The 25,092-nt window shown below is 49.6% G+C and overlaps 7 protein-coding genes and 1 non-coding gene across 8 annotated transcripts; 4 read left to right on the top strand and 4 right to left on the bottom strand.

Annotated features, from left to right (window-relative positions):
* The first annotated feature begins 429 nt into the window (after window positions 1–429).
* Window positions 430–5,626, top strand: BO83DRAFT_375101 (ABC multidrug transporter). Its single transcript, XM_025530376.1, has 8 exons — window positions 430–759; window positions 822–1,603; window positions 1,662–3,397; window positions 3,469–3,779; window positions 3,856–4,019; window positions 4,092–4,141; window positions 4,257–4,653; window positions 4,709–5,626. Exons 1-8 carry the CDS (start codon window positions 565–567, stop codon window positions 5,457–5,459), a joined length of 4,386 nt encoding a protein of 1,461 aa, XP_025392358.1. The 5' UTR covers window positions 430–564; the 3' UTR covers window positions 5,460–5,626.
* A 115-nt stretch (window positions 5,627–5,741) lies between these two features.
* BO83DRAFT_434310 (DUF3425 domain-containing protein) lies at window positions 5,742–6,806 on the bottom strand (the record flags this gene model as incomplete). Its single annotated transcript, XM_025535784.1, has 2 exons — window positions 5,742–6,610; window positions 6,662–6,806. The coding sequence occupies 2 exons, from the start codon at window positions 6,804–6,806 to the stop codon at window positions 5,742–5,744; spliced, it is 1,014 nt and encodes a 337-aa protein (XP_025392359.1).
* Window positions 6,807–8,360: 1,554 nt separating this feature from the next.
* BO83DRAFT_353694 (putative ABC multidrug transporter) lies at window positions 8,361–13,356 on the top strand (the record flags this gene model as incomplete). The annotated part of the gene is made up of 11 exons (XM_025529063.1): window positions 8,361–8,567; window positions 8,619–9,371; window positions 9,428–9,707; window positions 9,768–10,001; window positions 10,054–10,947; window positions 11,006–11,344; window positions 11,411–11,534; window positions 11,608–11,679; window positions 11,736–11,851; window positions 11,952–12,576; window positions 12,675–13,356. The coding sequence occupies 11 exons, from the start codon at window positions 8,361–8,363 to the stop codon at window positions 13,354–13,356; spliced, it is 4,326 nt and encodes a 1,441-aa protein (XP_025392360.1).
* A 1,602-nt stretch (window positions 13,357–14,958) lies between these two features.
* BO83DRAFT_304083 (OPT family oligopeptide transporter) lies at window positions 14,959–17,702 on the top strand (the record flags this gene model as incomplete). Its single annotated transcript, XM_025527215.1, has 8 exons — window positions 14,959–15,264; window positions 15,328–15,888; window positions 15,942–16,058; window positions 16,113–16,394; window positions 16,444–16,707; window positions 16,761–16,938; window positions 17,000–17,289; window positions 17,367–17,702. The coding sequence occupies 8 exons, from the start codon at window positions 14,959–14,961 to the stop codon at window positions 17,700–17,702; spliced, it is 2,334 nt and encodes a 777-aa protein (XP_025392361.1).
* A 549-nt stretch (window positions 17,703–18,251) lies between these two features.
* On the bottom strand, window positions 18,252–19,447 carry BO83DRAFT_375104 (uncharacterized protein). Its single transcript, XM_025530377.1, has 2 exons — window positions 18,995–19,447; window positions 18,252–18,916 (listed from the first exon to the last, which is right to left on the bottom strand). The coding sequence occupies exons 1-2, from the start codon at window positions 19,356–19,358 to the stop codon at window positions 18,525–18,527; spliced, it is 756 nt and encodes a 251-aa protein (XP_025392362.1). The 5' UTR covers window positions 19,359–19,447; the 3' UTR covers window positions 18,252–18,524.
* A 1,517-nt stretch (window positions 19,448–20,964) lies between these two features.
* BO83DRAFT_423513 (uncharacterized protein) lies at window positions 20,965–22,463 on the bottom strand (the record flags this gene model as incomplete). Its single annotated transcript, XM_025535103.1, has 2 exons — window positions 20,965–21,500; window positions 22,280–22,463. The coding sequence occupies 2 exons, from the start codon at window positions 22,461–22,463 to the stop codon at window positions 20,965–20,967; spliced, it is 720 nt and encodes a 239-aa protein (XP_025392363.1).
* BO83DRAFT_t58 lies at window positions 21,919–21,991 on the bottom strand. Its single transcript has one exon. It is a non-coding gene; the product is annotated as a tRNA-Lys (tRNA).
* Window positions 22,464–24,216: 1,753 nt separating the features above from the next.
* On the top strand, window positions 24,217–24,816 carry BO83DRAFT_385298 (uncharacterized protein; the record flags this gene model as incomplete). Its single annotated transcript, XM_025532615.1, has 1 exon — window positions 24,217–24,816. The coding sequence occupies one exon, from the start codon at window positions 24,217–24,219 to the stop codon at window positions 24,814–24,816; it is 600 nt and encodes a 199-aa protein (XP_025392364.1).
* Window positions 24,817–25,092: the final 276 nt, after the last annotated feature.

Genomic DNA, 25,092 nt, shown 5'->3' on the forward strand with positions numbered 1-25,092 from the left:
CTGATAAGGGCTCTTTGGTGGTATTGGCACAATGCATCTATGACCCCACCCACGTAAATTAATAGGCCATGGCCTAGATTGCTTATCAACCCTAAGGATTCGACCTTATCATAGTAGTAGTATGTCTGCCTAAAGGCATGGCGGAAGATCCCGCCAACATGCCACAATATGGCGTCCTGTCGGTGAATACGCCAGACAAAGCGGCATTAACATGCTAGTGTTCAACCAGGAAGTTACAAGAAGCTAGCTGCCTGGTAGCTTATCCCGGAAGGATTTTGACTAAGGTGTGGAAGAGTTCAACGTTGGTGCCTTGACTCGGGCGCCCTCGGTCACAGAGCCGCAAATCGTTATCTTGCTGTCTAAACTCTAAACATATAACATGGACCATATTCCAAGGAGGAAGGCCTTGATCTGGGCATCACCCGTAGCTTTAGGGCTAAGCCTCATAATCAACTCTTTCAGCTGAACTCGTTGCTAGCACCCTGACAGCGCAGAACTGACACACTGTGTGCCTATAGCCCCTAGCAAAGACCACTCTGGGCAGGGACTTTCTTTTTGCGCAAAATGCCTTTCACCACCGGAAAAGAAAGCTTACTCCAGCTAAATCGAAATAGCTTCGACTTCAACCTACAATTTGAGCAGCTATTCTTCTCCATCATACCGTCTGCATTATTCATAGTCACGTCATTATGGCGAACGTTATGTCAATATCGAAAGCCTGTAGTTGTGAATGCTCCCTTATTCCAGCTAATAAAATTGGTAGGTCCTCCCCGATACCCTACAGGTAGAAACAAAGATAATCATGAGATTGACTATCGCAGGGTGCCATCACGACCTATGTGGGTCTTGAACTGTCCCTGCTCGTCCTGGTCGCGGTTGGGTCATTCCAGGTGACCACAATGTTCATCGCTTCTTCAATCCTCAACCTTGTATCGGCCCTGTTCATGATAATGCTTAGTGTTTTGGATCATAGCAGAAGTCCGAGGCCTTCGACACTACTGAACAGCTACTTGTTTCTTACTTTTCTCCTGGACGCGGCTCAAGCAAGGACTTTGTTCCTGTCATCAGACAACAGAATCGAGACCAGCTATAGTAGTATATTCAGTGCTGCCCTAGCCCTCAAGGTATGCATTCTACTACTGGAAGCTCAAGAAAAGTCCAGATGGATAGATTGGGACGAAAAGAAGCACAGTCCAGAAGAAACAAGCGGTATCTTCTCGCTTGGCGTCTTTTTCTGGCTGAATAGGATGTTCTTGAGGGGGTATAGGAAAGTCCTGGCGACCGAGGATCTCTATCCCCTGGATAGCTCCTTTGATGCTACCTCGCTCAATGAGGAGTTTTCCAAAAACTTGGACTATTCAACGCTCAAGGGCGATAAGTTTGGCCTTGTGAAGGTGCTGGTGCGGACATTGAAAGCCCCCCTTCTTTTGCCCGTAATTCCACGCCTGGCTTATCTCGCTTTCACCCTTTGTCAACCACTTTTTCTTGAAAGACTGTCGAACTATTTGTCCCAACCCCGACTCGATGCGAACACTGGATATGGATTCATCGCTGCTAGCCTGTTGATTTATTCGGGGCTGGCTATCTCGTGGGCATTCACATGGTATGATAACCCGGAAAGCATGCTGACACTAGAATGGACTACTTATACATCGGTGTAGGTATTTCCATCACCGGATGCGTACTATGGCGACGTCCATGCTTGTCACAGAGATCTACAAAAAAGCAACAACAGCGCGTATTGGAGCTGGTGATGACAATGCTGTTCTAACACTCATGAGTACAGATATGGAGCGGATAAAGATGGGCTTAGGATCGTTGCACGAGATTTGGGCAAGCATCATCCAAGCTGGTCTGGCTTCCTGGATGTTGTATACAAGACTTGGTGTCGTGTTTGTCGCACCTATGGGTGTTGTTGTTGTTTGCTTTTCCGGTTTGGCTATTCTCACCAACTTCACTGGAGACTCGCAGAGAGCCTGGATGGCAGGAGTTCAAAAACGTGTGGGTCTCACTGCTACAGTCATTGCCAGCATGAAGAACTTGAAAATATCTGGTCTATCTGCGGCCATTGGTGACTTCGTGCAGAGGCTTCGCGTCGAAGAATTAGCGGCGGGTGCCCGCTTCCGCCAACTAGCCATCACTGCGGCCCTCCTTGCCTATATTCCACAATTGATGAGTCCGCCACTGACCTTTGCCTTCACGACACGAACTCTGGATGCTACAAGGGTGTTTACGAGCCTGTCCTTTATCACTCTCTTGACTGGCCCATTTTCGCAAGTTTTTCAATCTATTCCTGGTCTTGTCTCAGCAATAGCCTGTTTAGGCCGCATACAGGCCTTTTTGGAGTGTGAGACTCATCATGATTTTCGCCAAGTCTTCGCTAAAATAACGAGTGAGACGGACGAAGTGAGAGGAAACGAAAAAAGCAACTTCGATGGGGGTCTAGATGATCTCCACCACGTGGAAATCAAAAACGGTTGGTTTGGTTGGGAGGCAGACAAGTTTGTCTTGCGAGATGTGAGTACCCGATTGCCTAGAGCCTCGCTCACTATCGTCGTGGGACCTGTTGGCTCTGGTAAATCTACGCTTTGCAAAGCACTGCTTGGAGAAATCCCTTTCAGCAAGGGCAATGTGGTCATGAGCACTATGGCTTCTCATGTTGGGTTTTGCGATCAAACTGCGTTCCTCTCAAATGGGACCATAAAGGAGAATATCGTCGGCTTTTCTCCTTTCAATGAAGCGAGGTACGAAGAAGTCATCGACGCGACAGCTCTGAAACACGATTTTGCCACGCTTCCTCAGGGTGACGAAACTAACATTGGATCTGACGGGATAGCTCTATCCGGAGGCCAGAAACAGCGAGTTTCTCTCGCACGAGCTCTGTACCTGCACTCCGAGCTTTTGGTGTTGGATGATATCTTCAGTGGTTTGGACGCAGACACAGAGGAGGAAGTATTCAGGAAAGTCTTTGGACCGGATGGCCTGCTCCGACGACGACGCTCGACAGTTCTCTTGTGCACCCACAGTATCAGGCATCTCCCTGCGGCGGATCATATAATGGCACTTGGCAACGGCTCTGTCGTTGAGCAAGGTAGTTATGCCACGCTGGCCACAAGGCAAGGATATGTTCAGCGTCTAGGATTAACGGAGACTCGCAAAAGCGATGTCACACACGAGAAAGCACCATCAACAAGGAAAATACGGAGCTCTAAGAACGACATTTTGAATAGAACTATATCTATCACTTCATCATTGGGATCCAATATGCAGCAATCGCGGCAGGTAGGCGATAAAGCTGTATACAGGCATTACTTCAAGAGGATGGGGTTGTTTGTAGCCGCATGCAGTGTGATATTCGCCGCTCTGTGGGGGTTCTTCATTAACTTTGCAACTGTTTGTACGTGCATTTCATAATATGGCTACCGAACGGCATGGGGATTGGTTTTCTGACTCATTCTCGTGGTGCAGGGCTCACCTACTGGACCGATGATATTGGCTCCGACCGTCCGGCGCATTCTTCTGCATACTACGCTAGCATCTATGCTACGTTTCAAATATGCTGCATGATATCCCTACTTGTCACGGCGCTTGCGATCCTCATTATTGCCGTGAAACGAGCTGGGGCCGGTCTCCATCAAGAAGCCTTGCGAACATTGATCCAGGCGCCACTTCAATTTTTTACCAATACGGATACGGGAATCGTGACAAATCTGTTCTCGCAGGATCTGAATTTAATAGATACAGAGCTACCCCAGGCGACACTCAACACCATCGTTTGTGTAAGTATACCTTCTGACAGGACACTGTGAGATCCCTGGGAGAAAGTCTCCATTTATTCTGACACGGGTCTCACAGGTTTTTGAAGCGATCGGACAAGCGGCTGTCATGCTCACTTCGTCTTTGTACCTGGCCATCAGTTATCCTTTCCTTGCTGCCCTGCTCTATGTGGTTCAGAAGTTCTATCTTCGGACATCTAGGCAACTGAGGCTCCTGGATCTTGAAGCCAAAAGCCCCTTATAGTGAGTTTGATTGTTTCGTACTATTTTCTGTCAACCAGGGGAGTTCTTCATTGTTCTGACAGGGACGTATAGCACGCATTTCCTTGACACTCTCAAGGGCATCACGACTATCAGAGCCTTCGGTGAGTAAGCTATGGCATATACGTCCCAATAAGGCCAACCTAGTATCGGCCTCATGCCTGCTTTTATAATTGGTTCTCGAATGATACAGTGCCGTGCTAACTAAAGATTGTACAGGGTTTCTTACAAACGAAGTCGAGAAGAATGCTCGCCTGGTCAATAGTAGTCAGCAGCCTGCTTATCTTCTGCTTATGATCCAAGAGTGGTTGAACCTTGTTCTCAACCTTGTAGTAATGGTGATAGCAGTGGTGCTGACGATATTGGCCGTCCGGCTTCACTCAAACTCCGCCTTCGCTGGCGCTTCTTTGGTCTCTCTAATGAGCTTCGGCGATAACATTTCCGGTATTGTCATTTTTTACACAAAACTAGAGACGTCCATTGGAGCAATCGCAAGACTCAGGGCTTTCAAAGAAACCGTGAAGCCAGAGGATACAGACAGCGAGGACATAATCCCTTCTGAACAGTGGCCCCATACTGGCATAGTCGAGCTGAAAGGCGTATCCGCAAGTTACGGGTAAAGGAGCTATCTTTCCATGCAAACGCCACCATGCAAAGCTAATGCTCATCAGGAGTAATCCCGCTGCTGAGAATGGATTCAACGATACTTCCACTCTCGCCCTGCGCAACATTCAACTTTCTATCAGCGCCGGCTCTAATGTTGCCATTTGTGGACGAACTGGCAGCGGAAAATCCAGCCTTATTGCCCTCCTGCTCAAACTCCTCGACCCCCTCCCAGAAACGGCCATGAACGCAACCATCGACAACACTCCGCTCCACCGAATCAACCGACCTACCCTGCGCCAGCGTATCATCGCAGTTCCCCAGGAAGCCGTGTTCCTACCAGACGGTTCCACCGTACAAGCAAACCTAGACCCCTCCTCCGTTTCCACACCTGAAGAATGTCAATCCATCCTTACCACTGTGGGGCTGTGGGACTTTGTTCAGGATCGTGGTGGCTTGAATGCTGGCATGAGTGCGGGCACATTCAGTGCCGGCCAGCGCCAACTCCTGTCGCTTGGCCGTGCACTTTTGAGACGTCGTGTCCGGGCAAAGAAAGGCTCAGACAATGGGATACTGCTGCTGGATGAGGTGAGCTCCAGTGTGGATCATGAGACGGAGCGAGTGATGCAGGATATCATCCGGACGGAATTCAGACATTATACTATTATTGCGGTGAGCCATAGGCTGGACATGATCATGGAATTTGATCGGGTGGTTGTGATGGACACGGGGGAGATCGTGGAGGTCGGAAACCCTGCGGAATTGGCGGCGCAGCCGGGGTCTCGGTTCGGAGATTTGGTCAGGACGAGTGCTAAGTAAGGGATAGCCGTATGAAGCTACGGTGTGGTGTCTGTGGGTCCCTGGCTAGGTAATGCGTGTGGTTTTGTTTTTATTTAATTCTACAATATGTATAGAGATAGGTCCTTCTCTACAATATATAATGATTACCCTGGAATAAGTTTGTGGCAGACAGGAATTTAACGAACCACTATACTTGTACGCTGCCTACCAGGTGACATGAACGATACTAAAAGAATGAATAAATGCGTCTTCTTTGATTCATGTTCCTCATTTCATTTGTCTCCTAGACAGATTATGCAACTATGTCTGACCCAGTTGACGATACACCTTGGTCATCGAAAACAACGGCCTTTCTCCTCTCTTCGCTCGCCAATGATTCGTCGACCACATCAAATCCACACACCCATGTACCAACCAGCCCCATTTCTTCAAGAACCCTTCTGTAATTTCCCAGCTTCTAGGATCAGAAGGCTCTCCCCAGATAATCAACCCAAAGGGTCCAGTGGAAGTCCCATCCCAGAACCCCATGATATCCGTACACAACTCCTCATCATCCCAGTCATCACCTACCCGGATCAGATTATCCCTCATGATGGGACACGGAAACAAATCAATCCAAGTGTGGTGAGGACTGCATCGCTGAAGCTCCGTGGGACGTAGACTATCTGGTAGAGTCGTAGCAACAACGTCATCAAGTCCAGGCCTCCCGAGGGAGAAGGGAGATATCGAGTCGTCTTTCATCCACTCCCATGTAATGCCGAGAGTAGCCATGTTTGCGACGAAGGCGCGATGCACATTCATCCTCGTGAGTGAGAGATGATCTGCTTGCGGACAATTCAACCGGTAGCTGGAGTGGAACTTGGCGATTTGTTCTAGTAGGATGTTGACTTTGTCTGTGCTGGGCATCTTGGCACATAGTGCATCGATTTTGGCTTGAATGGATGTTGTGTTCCGGGTGGTTGTTGCTCTGCTATCTTCGTTGCCATTATGGGCTCTGTAGAAGCGGGTGAGGGTTGTGAGTTCGGGTTCTACATCTTGTTCCCGATGAGGTTGTAAGCTTTGGGGCTGGCCAGTTGATTCTATATTCAGCGGCGTTTGACGTGTTATGACTGGATGGTAGTGTCCGTTTGAAGAAATAGAACGAGCTTGCGCGAGTCTTGCCTTAAAACCTGTTTATACATCAGCGAGTGTCCTCAGAACCAATCATGACGGTGACTTACGACGGACTCTCTGATTCAACCGGTTCTGGCGCCTCCTACGTTCCTTCGCATCGGATATACCGTACCAGTCATCATCAGGGAGCTTCTCAGCGACATAGATGACATGTGGGTTTGCTGACTGCGGGGAAGCGTCGCGGGCCCTCATATTGGACAATCAAATGCTGGCTTGGTGATCGAGGATAGTAGATCGCGGTAAGATGAGTGCACGTAGATTGCTGACCGCTAACAGATTCTTGCTTGCTCAAGTTCCAGCCGGTGGCTACAAGGTTGAGGTTTAAATCGGACTTTTAACACATTAACTTTCGTAACTCCGGGCCCACTCGCCGTTTTGGGGGCGCTAAATGCTGACCGCTAGCATTTGGAACCCTTTCACGGACCCACTCAAGGTTTGCCGAATGAAATACTCAGAATTGGGGATAGAACCTTGATGGAAGGCTTGGCTAACGTACACACGCCCAGCATGCAGTCAAGTTCCAGGACAGGCACTGGGTTTATATACCTGTCCCTGGGGCTCAATCCGTTCTGTACTTTATATATTCATCAGTGATTAATGTGCATCAACGCGAAATGAAATCCCGATCTCTGACCTGATACACACGCTCAAATACCCCATCGCATTGGATGAAGTAATTCACCTCTATCTGATGTCGTTACGTATGAGAAGATATGTTATTCCCTTATAGTATGTTCAAATGCCGACAATTGACCCTGTCCCTACTATGAGCATAGTTGATATGGGTTCAATATTTCTTTGAAATACAGTAAAGATCCAGCAGTGAATTCCTCCATCCCTTTCCAAGGACTTATCTGAAGGGAGAAAAGGCTACTCCATATCATTTCCCTTCTGATGTATTCGGAATCGGAATTCTTGGATGACTGTCTTTTGCGTGTATAGTGTTGAACCTTTCTCTATTATATACATGGCAGAGCCCAAATCACCTTTACGCAGAATGTGGTGGTCAAAGATTCATCATGAGCTTGTCTTTCGAACACTATGATTGGGATGCATATTATGGGTGAGAACGATGTCTATCCTCGATCGTAGGTATGAAAGATAAATAGGTGGCAAGCTAGTGCTAATTTCACCTTTCTGATATCATCAACACATTGATGCTCAACCTTTCCCTTGGATCAAGCATAGTGTGGGATGAATATATCCCCCAGTATCAAGTGATAAGATAATATGCAATCCTAATGAACCAGTGTTCCGTGCGCCGGAGTCCGTAAGTTAGCCCGACCTGATTTCAGGAGTAGTCGGTCATAGCCGCCTCATCAGCGTGCCCATCGTAAGATGAAATGGCTCAAGCTTGGCAATGCTTGTGCTTTTAGTGCCTTGCCCATTGATTGTAAGTCCATTAATGGCAGGGATTTATGTCATCTTTGACTAGTCGATACCAGAAGAGTCGTAGGCCGGTAATAGTGGAACCAATCAGATATTTATAATTCGCTAGTCGGAGACAGTTTGGTAGTGGCAGCTATCTGCGACTAACGAGCCAGGGGTCGTGTTGTGCCTACGGTGGTAATCAAATTGCAAAGATAAGGCGTCTGAGGTTCACTGGGTCACCTGAATTGCGTATGTTTCCGTAGTTTACTAATAGTGTACTAATTGCGCACTTAAAAGCAACCATGGCACGTATTTCTTCACCCCAACATCCCCATTGTTCCTTCTTCTTTCCTATCATTGTACCTGTCAACTAACATGGCATGCGCCTCAGATAGTGACAATTTCTTTGGTCCCCGTGTCAGCCCCGAGTGTCGTTCATTTGATTTCACCCTGCTTTTTGAGGATAGTTTCTTTGGGCTGCTTCCAGCTGCACTCTTCCTTGTTCTGGTCCCCCAGCGCCTGCAAGTCCTTCGTAATTCTCAAGTCAAGTTGAATTCTTTTCGGTTGGCAGTTGTAAAGCTGGTAGGTTATAGTAATACTGATAATGATACTTGACTGAATGTTGGCACTTAGATACTGCTGGGTGTACTTCTCGTTCTACATATAATGTACACAGCTTTGCGCGTCGAAGACCTGGATCTCCATACTCGCGCAGGACTTGCCTCGGGAATTGTGCATATTATTGCAACTGGGGCGGCCATTTTGCTCTCATTTTTCGAGGATCAGCGCTCGGTAAAGCCATCCGATCTCTTAGTAGTCTACTACTCAGCAGAAGTACTGCTCTCACTACCCCAACTTCGCTCGTTGTGGCAGATTCCTACAGCCAGTGTAGCTTGTCGGGCATTATGGACCACCATTCTTATTTTCAATGTCGGAATACTCATTTCCGAATCCACACATAAATTCCGGTTCTTGCGGCCGATGTATCAGAAACGAACGGAGGAAGGGGCTCTGGGATTCTGGTGTCAAAGCTTCTTCATTTGGGTGCTCCCGGTTCTTCAAAATGGATACTCAAAAGTGCTGGGAATTGATGACATCCCAGAAATGGATGCCGATCAACGGGCACAATCTACTCAGCAAGAACTAGAGAAGGCTTGGGCAGCAAGGACTAGCAATCATCGGTTGCTCCGTTCTACTTTCTATGCCTATCGGAGAACATTTCTGTCAGCAATCGTGCCTCGTCTGTGTCTCTCCGCCTTCAGCTTCTGTCAGCCATTCCTCATTACCGCCACAATTGACTATATACAAAATGACAAGACGTCAGATAACAAGAATCGCGGTCAAGCCATTGTCGGGGCATACGTTCTGGTCTATTTAGGCTGGGCTGTAAGTGGTCTACGGTTATAATAATCAACACACCCGAGACTAACATACCCTTCAAGATCTCCACCGCGGTGTATTGGCGCCAAACCAATCGGTTCAACACAAAAGTTCGTTCTGGTTTGATTTCTATGGTTTTCAATCAGACATCCCGTCTCAAGGCCAGCGACATCAACGATTCCGCAGCGATCACTCTCATGGGAACCGATGTAGAAAGGATTGTACAGAGTCAGAAGACAATCCACGAGACATGGGCCTCGGTCCTTGAAGTGGGTATCGCAATCTGGTTACTAGAGCGGCAGCTTCTCATCGCCTGTGTGGTTCCAGGGGTTATTGCAATAGGTACCTACCATTCCCTTCATGCGAGTCAATAATTGACAGAACTCGACTAACATTGTATAGTCTCGGTGTTGGCCATTGGCCCAATTTCTAACAGATCAGGTCAAGCTCAAAAGCTATGGGTTGAATGCGTCCAAACGAGAGTGACAGAGACATCTAGTATGCTACGCGATATCAAATCCATCAAGATGCTCGGTCTAACTCAGGTCATGTTCCAAACTCTATCCAACTTGCGGAAGATTGAGCTGAAGACTTCTGAGCGCTTTCGCAGGTTGCTCATATGGGAAATTGTCATATGTACGGGAGAACTCCATCTACTTGATAGCGTTGATAGACTGATCTTTCACAGCTAATGTGCCGACCGACTTTGCTCCGTTTGCCACCTTCGCCATCTATACTATAATCGCGGTCGCAACGCACAATAAGACACTGCTTTCCAGTCAGGCATTTACATCGCTTTCGCTGATATCCCTTGTGACCAACCCACTCATTACCTTTATCCAGTCTATTCCTGCTGTGCGGCAAGCGATGGCTTGTTACCTCCGCATTGAGGAATACTGTGCAAAGCAGTCGGAGTTATTCAGCACGTGTACAGGGGCACCCACATCTTCATCTACCCATGTTGATATTGCAGTGGAGTTGCAATCGCTCCAACCGAAATCGGGATCCGAGAACGTCCCAATCTCCTTCGAGCGAGCTAACATTGCATGGTCCAAGTCCGGCGAAAACAAGCTTCACGACATAACCCTGCGTGTAAGACCAGGGGTTACCATTCTGACTGGGCCAGTGGGCTCCGGAAAATCCACCTTGCTCTCTAGCCTACTGGGGGAAACGGTAGTAAGATCTGGAGACGTGCAGATTGCAGATTCTCGACTGGCATATTGTTCCCAAGTCCCTTGGATTATCGATGATACAGTTCGCCAAAACATTATCCTCGGCTCACTATTCGATCCCAAATGGTATGAGGTCGCTATTTGGGCTTGTGGTCTCAAAGAAGAGCTGTCGAATATGCCGGGTGGTGATCTATACCGTGCAGGTACCGATGGCCTTTCACTTAGTGGCGGCCAAAAGCAGCGAATTGCACTGTGCCGTGCTATCTACTCGAGGAAACGATTCGTGGTCCTGGACGACGTCTTCAGCGGTCTCGACCCAAATAATACCAGCATGATTGCTACACGCTTGTTTGGCCAAGGCGGATATATTCGCAAATACGGAATGACTGTTCTCCTAGCAACTCATACAGGTAAGTTTGTGACTTTTCTTTTTCGAATTCGAAGATCATGTATTCTTACATTGGAAAGAACTCCTACTCCAATATGCAGATGAGATCGTCGTTCTCGAAGGAGGCAGAATCGTGAAGAACGGGTCGTTCAAGAACGTGATGCAACTCCAGAACGCCGCAAGCGCGGACAGGTCCCCAGTGAGCACTGTCGATATTCCTGAACACGAGGAGTCCACGACTCAAGAGAATGAGGCGAACTACACCGCTGCAACGCCTTTAGTTCCAGACTCTCCGAGCCCTCTACGACGCGAAGGGACTTGGTCGGTGTACAGATACTATTATCAGAGTGCAGGGTTCGTTCCGTTTGCAACCTGTCTAGCTTTCGTTGTTGTGGAGGCAACTAGTGGGGATTTTAAAAGTACGTCCAGAGTATCTATGTCCCTCTTAGTTTATGTCTCTCAAGCTGATTTCTCGTCTTGATAAGCTCTATGGATCAAGTGGTGGGTGGAGGCCAATGAAAGGAGTCCTAACAAAGACGTGGGTATGTATTTGGGGATATATGCTCTGCTCTTCGTGATACAGCTCGTTAGTACCGTGAGTGGATTGTGGTATGTAAATTCTGAATATTCAAGATAATGTCGTCGATTACTGGATAAGTAACTTGCACCATCACTGTCATAGGCTTCTGATCATAAACATGATCAACAACACTGCGTTGAATCTCCATACAGATCTTCTGTCTGTGACACTCAGGTATGCTCAAATGATCTCTTCAGATTTCACACGTCTTTGCTGACCATTTGTGGCAGTGCGCCGTTCAGGTTCTTTCAAGACACAGAAATCGGGGCCTTGACAAACAGGTTCAGTCAAGATATGGAATTGATTGACATGATGCTTCCTTTAGTGGCATCTATGTTCTTGACGGGTAATGCTCTTCCCCCTTTCCATATTCGCCTTACTATCCAACTATCGTGAAAGCGGGGTTTGGGAACCTGAGCTCAAGAAACTAACGCCAACCAACGTAGGATTGGCAAGCTGCGTGGTCAAACTGGTCATTATTTGCATCGTCAGCAAATACCTAGCAGTTGCAGTCCCTGCGCTTCTGGTCAGTCTAGTCATCCTCCAGAGATATTACCTTCGCACTTCTCGACAGGTGCGACTACTGGATCTGGAAGCCAAAGCGCCTCTTTATACGCATTTCACGGAAGCAGTGCACGGAGTCACGACTCTCCGGGCTTTTGGGATGCAACACTGGTTCCAGGAGAAGATGCATATGCTCCTCAATAATTCACAGAGACCCTTTTATATGCTTTACTGCATACAACAATGGCTGACACTTGTAATGGGCTTGATTGTTGCGGCTTTGGCAGTGATTATCGTTGCGATGACAACCTCTTTGGCCGACCAGTATAATGGTGCAGCGGTCGGTGTTGCCCTTAGCTTGCTTCTCACCTTCAACAGCACGATTTCGAGCACTCTCCGGTCATGGACTAGTCTTGAGACGACCATCGGGGCAGTTTCGCGAGTCCAACGATATGTGCAAGACACTCCCCGTGAGGTATACAGTGACCCTGTTGGAAGTGTAATCCCTCGAGCACTGGGTCACTCTCAGTTTTCGATCGCATTCGACAATGTAACAGCAGGATACGGGTAAGCTTTCCATTCCTCTAGCCACGCAACCTCTACCTTCATCCCAATTGCCGGTGTCTCCCTGCTCTTCACACAAAGCTAAGATTCCATACCCATAGCCAAGCGAGCCCTCCGGTCCTGAAGAATCTGTCGCTCACTATTCAGCATGGCCAAAAGATAGCCATCTGCGGAGCATCAGGTAGTGGGAAGTCATCTATAATAATGTCGCTTCTTCGTATGAGCGAGATCCAATCCGGAAAAATATCGATCGGCGGCTGCGACATATCGGAGCTCGAGAGACAAGCTATTCACGCTGCTATCAACGTTATCCCGCAAGACCCGTTTCTGCTCTCCGGCACTGTTCGCTTCAATCTGGATCCGTTTGGAATGGCCACGGATGAACGCATCACTTCTGGGCTCCAGAAGGTAGATCTGTGGAGTCGAATCAGTGCCGAAGGGGGGCTAGACATGGACATGTCCAGCATCTCAACCTGGTCAGTGGGCGAAAGACAATTGTTTGCGCTCGCCCGGGCGCTTGTGGTCCCGCGGCCCATCCTCATCCTCGACGAGGCCACTAGTAGCGTCGACCGAGAGACAGAAGCATTTATGCACGAGATTATCGAGCAGAATTTTCGCCACCAAACCGTGATTGCTGTCATTCATCGCTTCGCTTACATTGATCGGTTCGATCGGGTAGCGTTCCTCAAGGATGGGGAGATGCTCGAATGCGACGCGCCGCAGGCATTGCTGGGACGGGATTGCAATTTCCGGCAGCTATACCGAGCCTGGGAGAGAGCATAGATTTAGGTTATGTTATTATTCCATATGATAGCTTTTATTGGACCGATAACAAACCTTGGCAAATGTGTCGCCGCTGTCTGGGACGCTTAGGGTATCGGTTCTCATCCAGCCAAGAAGTGCGGGTTGCAAGTCTGTCGTGTTGGCAATAACGGTTGGGCGAGTGTTTATCGGCAGGCAGATTGCCGCAGGCATTGGCTATCGATAGGATCGTCCGTCGTTACTATTGCTATCTGGCTTGGCATCTTATGCCTATTTCTATGTATGGGAAACATGATTGGCTTTGCTCTATCTCTAAGTCGGATTAGCCGAAGTAGCCAGGCAGACACTTGGTGGACAGCCAAGGTGGGGAGTGAAAATCTTTGACAAAAGCAGCACTGTAGGAAGTAGCGACCACGTGGGACACAGCAATTAGGGTCTCCATCTCAGCGGCCAGATTTCGGTCGGAAGTAACCCTGTGTGATGCTCAATGGATCACTTCTCACTGGATGGATGTTCTCCTCGAGAGGGGACTATCGAGTGGCGCAAGACCCTATCCCGATGGACAAATGGGTCAATGGTGGTCTGATACAGCACACCTGACCAGTTCCATATTAGTTCAGGGATTGAAATTGGCCAGGAATCCTGGCTCGAGTGCCTTCGTCCATTTCCTTGAACAGGACAAAGGGTTGCACCAATCCTCCGCGAGAGAGAAGAACAGGGACCTGGGTAGTCGCACTGGTGTCGCCACTAGCGCGGGGGCGTGCCACTTCGTTGAAATGCATGGATGGCGAGCTGAGGTGTGCTGCAGGAGCTCCGTAGGAGTTCCGACACCTGAACGGATCCCCTTGGCTCTTGTTTTCTCTTATCGCGCCCAGCATCGAACTTCCTCTGACCGGGAGGCCTATCATTCCCTCTGCCTATCTGGATGCGCCTGTCACGCCCTAAGCCTTATCAACTGTTCTACCGGGCCCCTCAATATATGCATGAATGTACTAGAGTGAAGAAAATCAGGGTAGTAATTGATGTTCCAGGTACTGGATACCCCTGCACCCCTCGAAAATCAAAAGTGCTACATATTGCTTGGGGCGAAATTGCCGCTACGGAATGGCGTCAGCAGCACACGCGATGGCATCTCCAGCAGCCCTTCAAAGATTTTACAACACGCGCTACAGTTCATTCGGATGTAACCCGGATAGCCAGGCGATTTCCCGGTAGAATTACATGCTTTCGGTTCATTCCTGCACCAATGGTGACCCGAAGGAGGGTGGACTAGCAGGTCGGTTATCTAAACTCGGTCCTTCGCTAGGTGAGGGGAACGAACGTCAATTGGAGGGCTCGGAGGCGTTCGAGAAGAAGTGAGTCCACCGGCGTAGAGGCCGGAGCGTTGTGCATCCAACGACCCTCTCACTCGATTCCCCTAGCCCTGTCGCAGGGCCGCCTCTCAGTCCCTTTTCAGCAAGATGGCTAATCGCCGTGGTTTGTGGTATCATCGATTCACTCGTGGCATGGCTCCCATGGCAATTCACCCTTATCGGGGTGATAATATAAATAGACCCCTAGGGACCACCTTGTGGCAATGATTTCTCCTCCCCGTGCCTCTGGAAAAGTGAGCCCCCTGCCAGTATGTCTGCAATCACGACCGGTGCAGCCCGAGAGGGTGACGGCGTCTCAATCCCCCACCCAGATGCTGTCGATGAAAAGTCCGCTGTCACGGTGCTCGCTGGCAAAGAAGACCACAAGATCACTGGTGATGAGCTGAGTGGCGAAGAGGACCGCGAAAGCGAAGACGCCATTATTATCACTGGTGCAGACGCTGCCGCTCACCTGCTGCCACTCAGGGATGACTTCGACAGTGCCTTGACATTTCGGAGTATCATTCTCGCCTCCGGTCTGGCGTGCTTCCAGGCGGTCATGAACCAAATCTACATGGTAGCACAAGACACCTTAGCCGTTGTGCAGATGTGTTGACACCCTGCTGACACCTGTCCACAGTTTAAACCTACTGCCGTCACCATTCAAGGCACTTTCATCGTCCTGATCGCTTACTTTGTCGGCAATGCCTGGGCCAGGTTCCTCCCCCGGGGTGATAAGTTTGAGGCTCGTTGGAGGGAGAAGGGTGGTCAGGGAAAGCTTCCATGGCATATAAGGTGGATAAAGTTTGTGAATCCTGGACCGTGGACTCTGAAGGAGCACGCTATTTGCGCTATCACAGCCACATCTGCTTCCAATGCCTCTGCATCCTCGGAAGTGTTTGCGGCACAGAACCTCTTCTACAATATGTCCTTTAGTGCCGTCACTGTCATCTTCAGCACCATTTCGATCGGTCTGTTCGGTTATGGTCTTTGTGGCATTATGCGACCTATTGCCGTCTGGCATGTTGAGGCGGTCTACTGGAGTACTCTTCCTACTGTCAAGACCCTTCAAGGGTTGCATTGGCAGCAGGTCAAGAACTCCAAGCCGCTCCGGTACTTCTGGTATGCCTTTACTGGCATGTCGTTGTATGAGATTATTCCTGCATACATATTCCCGTGGCTTAACTCCGTTTCTATTCCGGTACGTTGTTCATTCCACCTTTGGTGTGTAAGGGGGTACTAACATAGCTCTAGTGTCTAGCTTCCCAGAAAGCAACCGGCAAGAAGGGTGCTGTACTCACCAATGTTTTCGGCGGAGCCACTACGAATGAAGGAATGGGTTTATTCTCTCTCAGCTTCGACTGGCAATATGTACGGATGATAATTTTTTTTTATCAACAATATCTCAATGCTGACTTGTCGCAGATCACCTCCTTCCAAACCTCCCTTCCTCTCAAGCTCCAGCTTCACCAGGACATCGGTATCGCCTTCTGCTTCATCGTCATGGTAGCCATATACTACGGAAACGGCTGGAACGCCCGATCCCTTCCATTCATGTCCACGGAGCTTCTCATGGCGAATGGTACTTCGTATCCAGTCTCCAGCGTCTTCCCCGACGGCGTGCTCGACAAATCTGCCTTGGCTACATACGGTATACCCAGGTTAACTGGAACGTTTGCCTATGCTATGTTCATGGCCAACGCTGCTGTAAGTTCGCCAGGAATATGTGCAAGTCAATCCAGCTAACCTCTTCTAGATCGGAGCCCTCATCATGCACTGTATCATCTTCTGGGGCGGCGATATCAAGCGGGCCTACCAGAGCGCCAAACAAGGTCGCTACGACGATCGTCACCACGAGCACATGGCTAAGCATTACAAGGAAACACCGTGGTGGTGGTACGTTGCGGTGCTTGTCATCAGCTTTGTTCTCGGACTGGTGGTGGTTCTCAAGGAGAACATCACTCTTCCAGCCTGGGCGTACATTGTCTCATTAATCGTGGGAATCATCATCTCGCCTTTCGTAAGTACCCCCATAACCGACACTCCTACTCCCACTAACAAAGGTATTCGCAGAGTACCATCCTCTACTCTCGCTACGGAAACGGAATCGCGACCAACAACCTCTCAAAGATGTTAGCAGGACTGATGCTCCCCGGGCGCCCCGTCGGAAACATGTACTTTGCAGCGTGGTCCCACAACGTGATCTCCAACGCAGTAAACCTATCAAACGACCTAAAGATGGGTGAATATCGTAAGCAACCTATTCGACAAATCCCTCAATGACCAACACAAGATCTAACCCATTCCAATAGTGAAAATCCCACCACGAGTCATGTTCCTCACCCAAATCTACGGCACCATCCTGGGCGGCTTCATCAACTACGCCATCATGATCTCCATCGTGACCGGCAACAAAGCCCTCCTCTCCAATGGCAACGGTAACTCCTCCTGGAGCGGTGCCACCATGCAATCCTACAACACCAACGCCGCCTCCTGGGCCCTTGCCTCCTACCTCTACCGCTCCGGCACTCCCTACGCCATGGTTCCCATCGGTCTAGCCATCGGCGCCGCAGCTGTCGTCGCCCACCGTCTCTTCTACTACGTATGCCTATTTTCCCCCCAATGACCCCCATCTTACCACCCACCCCAACTAACTCATCTTTCTTTGAATCTATACAGTTCGTCCCCAAAATCCGCAACTTTGACGTCTCCGAAGTCAACATGCCGCAATTCATCCAATACGCAGGCTACATCCCCTACAACCAATCGCAAACATGCGTGCTCTTCAGCTGGGTCCTCTCAGGCCTCTTCGTGCAGTACTATCTGAGGAACTATCATCCGAGGATCTTTAAGGATTACTCGTATTTGATTACGGGTGCGTTTGATGGCGCTAGTTTGACCATCGTGTTTATTTTGTCTTTTGCGGTATTTGGGGCTGCGGGCGTCGCGCATGATTTTCCCTCTTGGTGGGGCAATAATTCTAATGGGAATTATGATTGGTGTCCTGTTACTTAGCATGCCTTTTTTCTTAACCGGAGGAAGAAGTTGTTGGATGGGGTGGGATGGGATGGAATGGGGAGGTGGAGGGGAGGGGGAAGGTGTGGATGTTCATAACTCTACTCTGTCTTTTGTATGTAGTACATAATTTTCATTAGGGGTTTTGATGAATGAATATATTTATATGGGTGGTTGAGGTTAGTTGATTGGAAGTAGCATTCTCCTATATTAGTAATAGAAGATGTCTGTTCTTGTGGAGATCGAAAGGGTGATGTGGGATTAGTATATATATTCCTCAGTTAGTAGTTGGTATTGTGTTGAATTGGTCTCAATTTATCGTTAAGGATATATAAATAGGGTGCGATAAAGATAAATATTTATCTGGTACTTACTTACTTTCTTTCTCCTTGAAATCCAGAGCTAGAGGGCAGACACACACACATATATATACATATAAGCAATCATTTCATCATCACAATATTGTCAATTGAGACGGACCAAATCTTGAATTTGAAGATGCTTATAACCATAAAGAATTCCCGCTTAGATAGCCCATAATATGTGCATATTAGCCTCTCTCATAGGCAGTGTCCATCTTATTAAGTTTCCCATTTTCAATGGCTTGTGGATATAACTACGAGTCCCTCAGATCTCTGTCCCTCTTAACCATGTATGAGTTCATCTGCATATTCTTCACCCTCTCATAGCCGACCCGCGGCACCCTACCCCAACACATATTTCGAAAAAAAAAAAGAAAAATTACTTAACAGAAAGTACCAACCAGTACCTCGAGGAGGCCCGCTATATGCATAATTACCCTACCTAGAAATGCAATGTTCATCACCGATACTCCGCCAACTCATGCTTGGGCCCATTATTCGACGGTAATTCCACAGGCGCAGACTGGCCATCTAATTCACTCGCTGGTGCGGAATATGGCTGTTGAGTCTGACTGTAGGCGTATGCCGAGTACTGAGGACTAGGGTCTTGTGGTTGGAGATGCATCTGTGTTTGCGACTCTGGTCGTTGCTTATTGTGCCGTCGCAGGAAGTAGAAAAGAAGGCCGGCTATTGCTGCGACGCCGGCGACACCGCCGACGACGCCTCCGGCTATTGCGCCCGTGTTGGTGCTTGAGCCGGAACCGGTGGATGATGCTGCTGTGGTTGTTGCTGCTGATGCTGTGGTGGTTGATGCGGATGTGGATGTGGGGGCTGAAGTTGCGGTTGAGGAGGCTAGGAAGGGAGGGTTGTATGTTAGGAATGGATCTGAAGGTATCTATCTATCTGTCTTGTAGGGTAAAATAAACTCACTTGTTGCGATCAACCTCAAGGCGCTGTAACTGGCATTGCCCGGCGAATCGGGACTCAAGCAGCCCACCCAGTCTGTCCCCTTGAGTCTGAATCCAGTCTCGTCTTTAGTGCAGCAGAAATACCCATCGTAGTCGTACATATTCCAGGAGCTGTTGGCGCAGGTGGCAGGTTTGATCTCGGAAGTGCAGTCCGTCCAAGTCGGACAGCAGACATTGTTCTGAATTGAGTACTCTTTTCCGGGACATTTTGACCCGGATGGGCAGCAAGCGTGCCAGGTTTCCCATGTTGGTCCGCATCCGACTTCGTCGCTGAGACATGAATTATTGCGACGAATGGCGTAGCCTTTGATGTTCGAGGTAGACATGGTGGTAGTAGGTTTAGTGAATGGCACTGGCACTGGCACTGGATCTGCGTAGGGGACGGTAAAGGGCCGAGGCAAGGCGCATTCTCGGGGCCGAAAGGATGAGAGAAGAAAAATCGAGGAAGTAAGGGGACGAGGCTGATTATTTTGTCGAATGCGCGCGGACCTGCTTGTCAGACGCATTTCGCTTATTCATCTCCAAAAAGCGATCCTGATTCCTGGGGGCCCTTGGCTTGCCCTAGTTTGATTGGGATCATCTGCTTTTGGGTAGAGATACGAACGGGCACGGGCCTTGGATGTTTCTGTGCCGATCAGGGTCCACAGTGCGGGATGGAGTGTGTGTTGTTTCGCCAATATGCAGAGTTTTGCTTTATATGAAAACGGGGGAGTTGCTGTCAATTGCACGTGTATAAATAACTCCGGTCAGCATGATTCATGGTAGCTAAACTAGACGACTGCTGGGTTATGCTGAAGGTGGAGGGTTGGAAGTCAGTGTAGACATCGTATGAGGAGTCCGATGGATAGCACACTGCGGAGCGGCAAGGCAGGTAAGCAGAACGTGTGAATTTATCATCCGGTGTGTGTGTAACTCGAGGCATTTAAGAGTCATCTGCTGCTCAAGTTCAAGCATCTTGATATATGTACTTTGTTTACTCTCCTGATTCACTGCCATTGAGCAATGACCGATCTTTGTTGAGCAGTAAATCTTTTCTGCAATGACACAGTTATCTAAGCTTCCAACTCGCCGACTCACTTGGGGTAGACAAGCCCCACTTTGAATGATCATGAAGCCAATTATGATCCGAGTTGGAATGGAGGCACGCGAACAGAGGAACACAGCAACATCCCTGAAAAGGGACCACGTCCGTGCACAATGGGTCGTCCCGCTTTCCCCCGTTTGGCATCGGATTGTCCGAGAAGAGGCTCTTTGGATTGTGCTGGATAGCCGAATCAACCGTTCGAGGCGAAACAGCTATGAGGAACATATACGTTCGTTTCATTATCCATCGGTGACAGGCTACCATTATCACTCGTCTCAGATCCGTTATACTGGTATGGATGCTGAGTATGAGCGGATAATATATCCGTTCATCACAACGTGGGTTCGACAGAGGATGTGTATTTTCAACTGACCTGGCTATATCTCCCTGACCGTTGTGAATCACTCAAATGCCTGTGTCAGATTTGCGATTCATCTTAGGGCTTTGATGCCGTGATAAGTGCCAGTAAGAGAGGAGTACGACTTCGTCAAAGTATTGGGATGCGGTGCGGGATGTCGTTAGAAGGGTATCGACGTAGCACACTTGCATGTAACTCGATGTCTCAGTATGTCACATCCTCTGCTTTGCTGAAGGGTGCACACGGACACGATCGGGATATCTGAGCTGGCAGCCCGTATATGCCTCATTCATCCAGGCTACCGATCGCAAACATTTGTTCAACATACTCGTCTCGGTAAAAGGCTGCACCCGGCAGTACGGGTAACATCAGGCTGACTGCAAGGATTTACGTAGTTGTTGGTCTCTCACCGGCCGTCTCCTAACCCGGATAATAACAAGGAATTCGGATGGCGCTATGGATAAGTTGTGACGCATGCCTCGATACCAACTCACAAAGCATAGCCGGGGCACAGACCAGCAATGAATGTAGCTGACTGGGTGGGACGGTCTGAATGACCAGGATATAGACGGTGGCCTGCCTTGGGTCGTGGTACAAGTCTGAGCCTCCACCCGGGATGGTCAACGTTGGAGCGGGTACTGATGCTGAGTCTGGAGCTGGGATGTGTGCACCACTGATACGCATGTGTCACTCGCCTCTGCGTGCTCGAGTTTGAGGGATCTGTGTCTGTGTTGCTCTTGCACGGCAACTCGATCTCTGGACTTTCCAAGCTTGGACACTCGCGGATGGTCATTGCGGCTGTAGTATTGTCCCCGTTGAGATTACAAGCCTTGCCGCTAGGTGAGCTTGTATAACCACGGGATGGTCGAGGCTTCGTAGATATTCGGGGACATTGGTCCTGGTTTGTTACACGCATAGGTCCCAAGCTCTTGCGCAATTTGGTAGGTCGGAGCTGGCAGGTAACTGAGTCGGGATACAGCTTGATCACAGAAATGCGTGACGTATGGTCAACCTCCAGGAATGGTCCTTCAGAGACATTGTTTTTGACAATTCATCGTGACACTGGCTGATGTCGTCATTGTTGGGGCTGTGTATCCTTGAGAAGCTTGTCGATTAGCTGTGGGTGATTGGGTATGCATTCAGCCGACGGACTAGGTATGCAGCCTTATGGAGAGGAAAGGGACTGCTACGCCACACAGCGTCAATTCCAACCACTCCGATATCAAAATCGACGATGAGGAAAATGCAATTTATTCGTACAGATCTGAAAGTGCAAGGATATCCAAGGATCTATTTTCCGAGTCGACCCCTGTTTGCAGTGTAAGGCTGAGAAACTGCGATGATTGGGTAAGTGGATCAGGTGGAGCGACCGAAGCTTCCGAACCAAAAATTTTTTCCAGTGGCATCGCCCACCACATGCGAATCTTCAAAATGCAAAAAGAGAAGCCCAACGCGGGGCTCGAACCCGCAGCCTTGAGATTAAGAGTCTCACGCTCTACCGATTGAGCTAGCCGGGCTAGTTCGGTGAAGGAAACATTCTGTACACGGAATAAGACGGCGACAACAGCTACAATTCCTGTTACGATTACTATCAGATGGTGTCTTTGAGCCTCTTTGCGCTGTTGTCAACAGAAGGTATGGGGAAGGTTGGCGCCTAATGAGTGGCAATCGCAAGGCAGACGTCCATATTGAGCATGGTGGGTACGCCCATTATGAGACAAGCTATCCCGGGCTTCACCAACACTCGTTATATATATCCGCCGTAAGCATTGGCTCTCCCGGGCCTTCCCAACTGACCATCATACCCAGTGAATAGACGCGCTGGAGCCTAGCAGGCTGAGAGACCGTGGTCTGAGATGCAAAAATAAGCCGCAGGGTGGACACCATGCGCATGCTCGTCATGCCCGTTGCGCCATTATCGATCCGACATTCACAAGGCAGTCCCAAGGGACTGGTACGGTCGCTGTAGCCTGAAAAAGCGAGGGACATGGTGAACAGTAGTACAGCAAAAACGGAGAGCTGAAACGAAAACGAGCCTCCGGGAGAGCTGGCGTCACCGCGATAGGATACGAGGTGACGATTTCCTTGCGCGCGCGTCAAGCGAAACGAAAAGTCAGAACCGATCGGACGGTCGATCAGTGATGGAAGGCATAGAACCATCAGCACTTGCAGGATGCATAATCGCACGCAGATACCTCGTGGGTTGAACTGTGGCTGTAGCGCCGGAGTGGCAGAAAGGAACGCTCTCGGCCAGTCATCCTGTGGCTGAGGCGCAGCAGAGTATCGAGACACATGATCTCGATGATTTCATGGCTGCTAGCGTAAGGGGTAGTCTGGGGCTCAGACATCTCCTTATCACGAAGTTGGCGATCATGGGGCTGCTCGTATTGGATCGCTGGGGAAACAGGTTCGAAACACCTATTCTTAGCCGGTCGCGATCGCGGCAAAAATAGAATAGAAGCGATCGAGAGAAAGCCAATATTGTAGGTTACCAACAGAATGGAACCGAGCCATCTCTCGTCTCAGATAATGCGGGTCAAAGGAGAGAGCGGCTGCATGGCTAATGAGCATTGGCATGGACATGGGAGAGTTAACGCGTGAAACGGACTACCGCAAGGATGGATACTGACCAACAATGGGCGGAGGTGAGATGGGGATGCTGACGGTCCCTGAAAGACTGGCGGATTATGGTGTCATGAACTAGGGGAGTTCGTGTTGAGAGACCAGAGAGGAGGAAAGGTGGCTGCTACTGGCGTGCGGCTTAGTTTCTAGACACGAGGAGTCAAGCCACAGTTGGGCTGGCCACATCTGGAAGAGCACTTCATCATTCGAACTTTAACCCGATGACTCGACCCTTCCCCGACCCTAAAACGGGTATAGTACTCCCCTCCTGGACTGGTTGAGTCGGTCATTGCTAACTGTGTTGTGTCTAGTGTGTCCACTTGCCATGACCATTCTGTCCCCGAATGGAGTCACAGGGACTGGTTAGTCTGACAGGAGGGGGTTGCTTGGGACCATGTTAGGGCCAATCATGAAAGCGGGTGAGGAGCGAACGGGTTGCAACAGGCGCCGGACCAACAACAAACTACTCTGTACAAGTTAAGAGGATCAGCACTGCCTGCTTTGCACCAGCCACACTCCCCATGTCTAGTAGTTATTACTTAGTGTATTAGTACTAGTCCTAAGTCGTCCTGAGGCAGGCTCCCGTTGAGCCTTAGCAGTCACCCGCAGGCTGCCATTCCCTCCACCACAGTTTCTTACTGTTTGCTAAATTCCGAAAAAAGAAGTTCAGAAAAAATCTCCATGTTGCTAAACTTTTTTAGTCTCTCCGCCTGTGACCCATTCGTCATGGCTGCTCTAGCGCCCCCGGGGACCACTGTCCCTCTGCTCTAACATTCACTGTATGCCAATCATGGATGCCTTCCATCCTCCTCAACTATATAACTTCCCTCTCCCACCCCCCATTAACCTCCTCTCATTCACTTATTCACTACACACTTCTCTCAACCATCCATACATATAATCCACCAAGAGACTTCTACATCTCTACTACTCACAACTTCATCGCGCTTGAACAAGCCCAAACTACCTTGTTATAGTCCTCGTGATCCATCCGCCAGTCACGCTGTCGCCCTCCAAGTCTCTCCGTTTCTGGCCCCCCTTCTACTACTCCATTCAGGAGACTCTTCGAATTGAAAGACCTCGTTATCGCACTCGAACACCCCTCCGTCGTTCAGCAACCATGCCTGCTCCTATCGAGCAGCCCTCCGAGCCCGTCGTGCTCGTGCGCGACCCCGAGGACGATGAGAGCTATGTGATCTCTGCCTACGAAGGCCACGCCGACCACTGTACTCGCTGTGCAGACCCGATGACCGCGTACGAAGAGAAGCGCTCGCTGTGCAAGCGTGGTGCCCAGTATGCCCGCGACGTGACCGAATACCTCCGCAGCAAGAACGGAAAGATCTACTCCGTTGTTGACCTTGAGCGCAACCGATACACCCTGGTCAGGGTGCCCCTGAAGTGCGTCGCTGTTCGCCAGCTGCTCCTAGCAATCGAAAATGGTCTGCGTGTGAACACCAAGGAGGAAGTCACCGCTCGTGAGCGGCCGATAATCAGCCATGAGCCAGCCCCTGTCCGCCGGACTACCACCCAAGAAGATGTGGCCTGCACAGCAATCATTGAGCGAGAGCCACGCTCTCTGAGGCGTCACCGGGTCATCGTCTACTCCTCTCCGCGGAGCTCTCCCAGCCGTGGGTCTCTGTATGAGGCCGACGCCGCTGACCGCATTGCGCGTGTCAACCGGTCCTCGCGCATCTACCGGCCGAGCGACTACTACCGCTGAGGGACATGAGCGGAGCTTCTGATGCATTCATTAAGGTTTCACGCATGCGCAATTGTGGAGATTCTGCGGTGCAGACAAGTCACCATTATTATCACCGACCCGGCCCCGTCGCAGCAAAGGCTAGACCAGCCTGCGACACTGGCACGAGCCAGACCCATACCCGATGGTAGCCAGCTTGTCTATGGGTCCTCGGGGATATTTATACCCCGCCTAGAGATTGGCTACATCCTTGTTGGAGGAACTGGATTCCTTGCTTACTGTTCTGTTACCGACCTG

The sequence above is a fragment of the Aspergillus eucalypticola genome (assembly GCF_003184535.1).
Source record: "Aspergillus eucalypticola CBS 122712 chromosome Unknown BO83scaffold_3, whole genome shotgun sequence".
In the NCBI taxonomy this organism is placed as follows: Eukaryota; Fungi; Ascomycota; class Eurotiomycetes; order Eurotiales; family Aspergillaceae; genus Aspergillus; species Aspergillus eucalypticola.

Bases quoted from the DNA above. Each gene is read 5' to 3' on its own strand.
- BO83DRAFT_375101 (XM_025530376.1), top strand. From the start codon at position 565: ATGCCTTTCACCACCGGAAAAGAAAGCTTACTCCAGCTAAATCGAAAT. The intron at 3,398-3,468 runs GTACGTGCATTT...CTCGTGGTGCAG, and splicing joins CATTAACTTTGCAACTGTTT to GGCTCACCTACTGGACCGAT. The intron at 3,780-3,855 runs GTAAGTATACCT...CGGGTCTCACAG, and splicing joins CACTCAACACCATCGTTTGT to GTTTTTGAAGCGATCGGACA.
- BO83DRAFT_375104 (XM_025530377.1), bottom strand. From the start codon at position 19,358: ATGTCTACCTCGAACATCAAAGGCTACGCCATTCGTCGCAATAATTCA. The intron at 18,917-18,994 runs GTGAGTTTATTT...CTCCCTTCCTAG, and splicing joins CTTGAGGTTGATCGCAACAA to CCTCCTCAACCGCAACTTCA.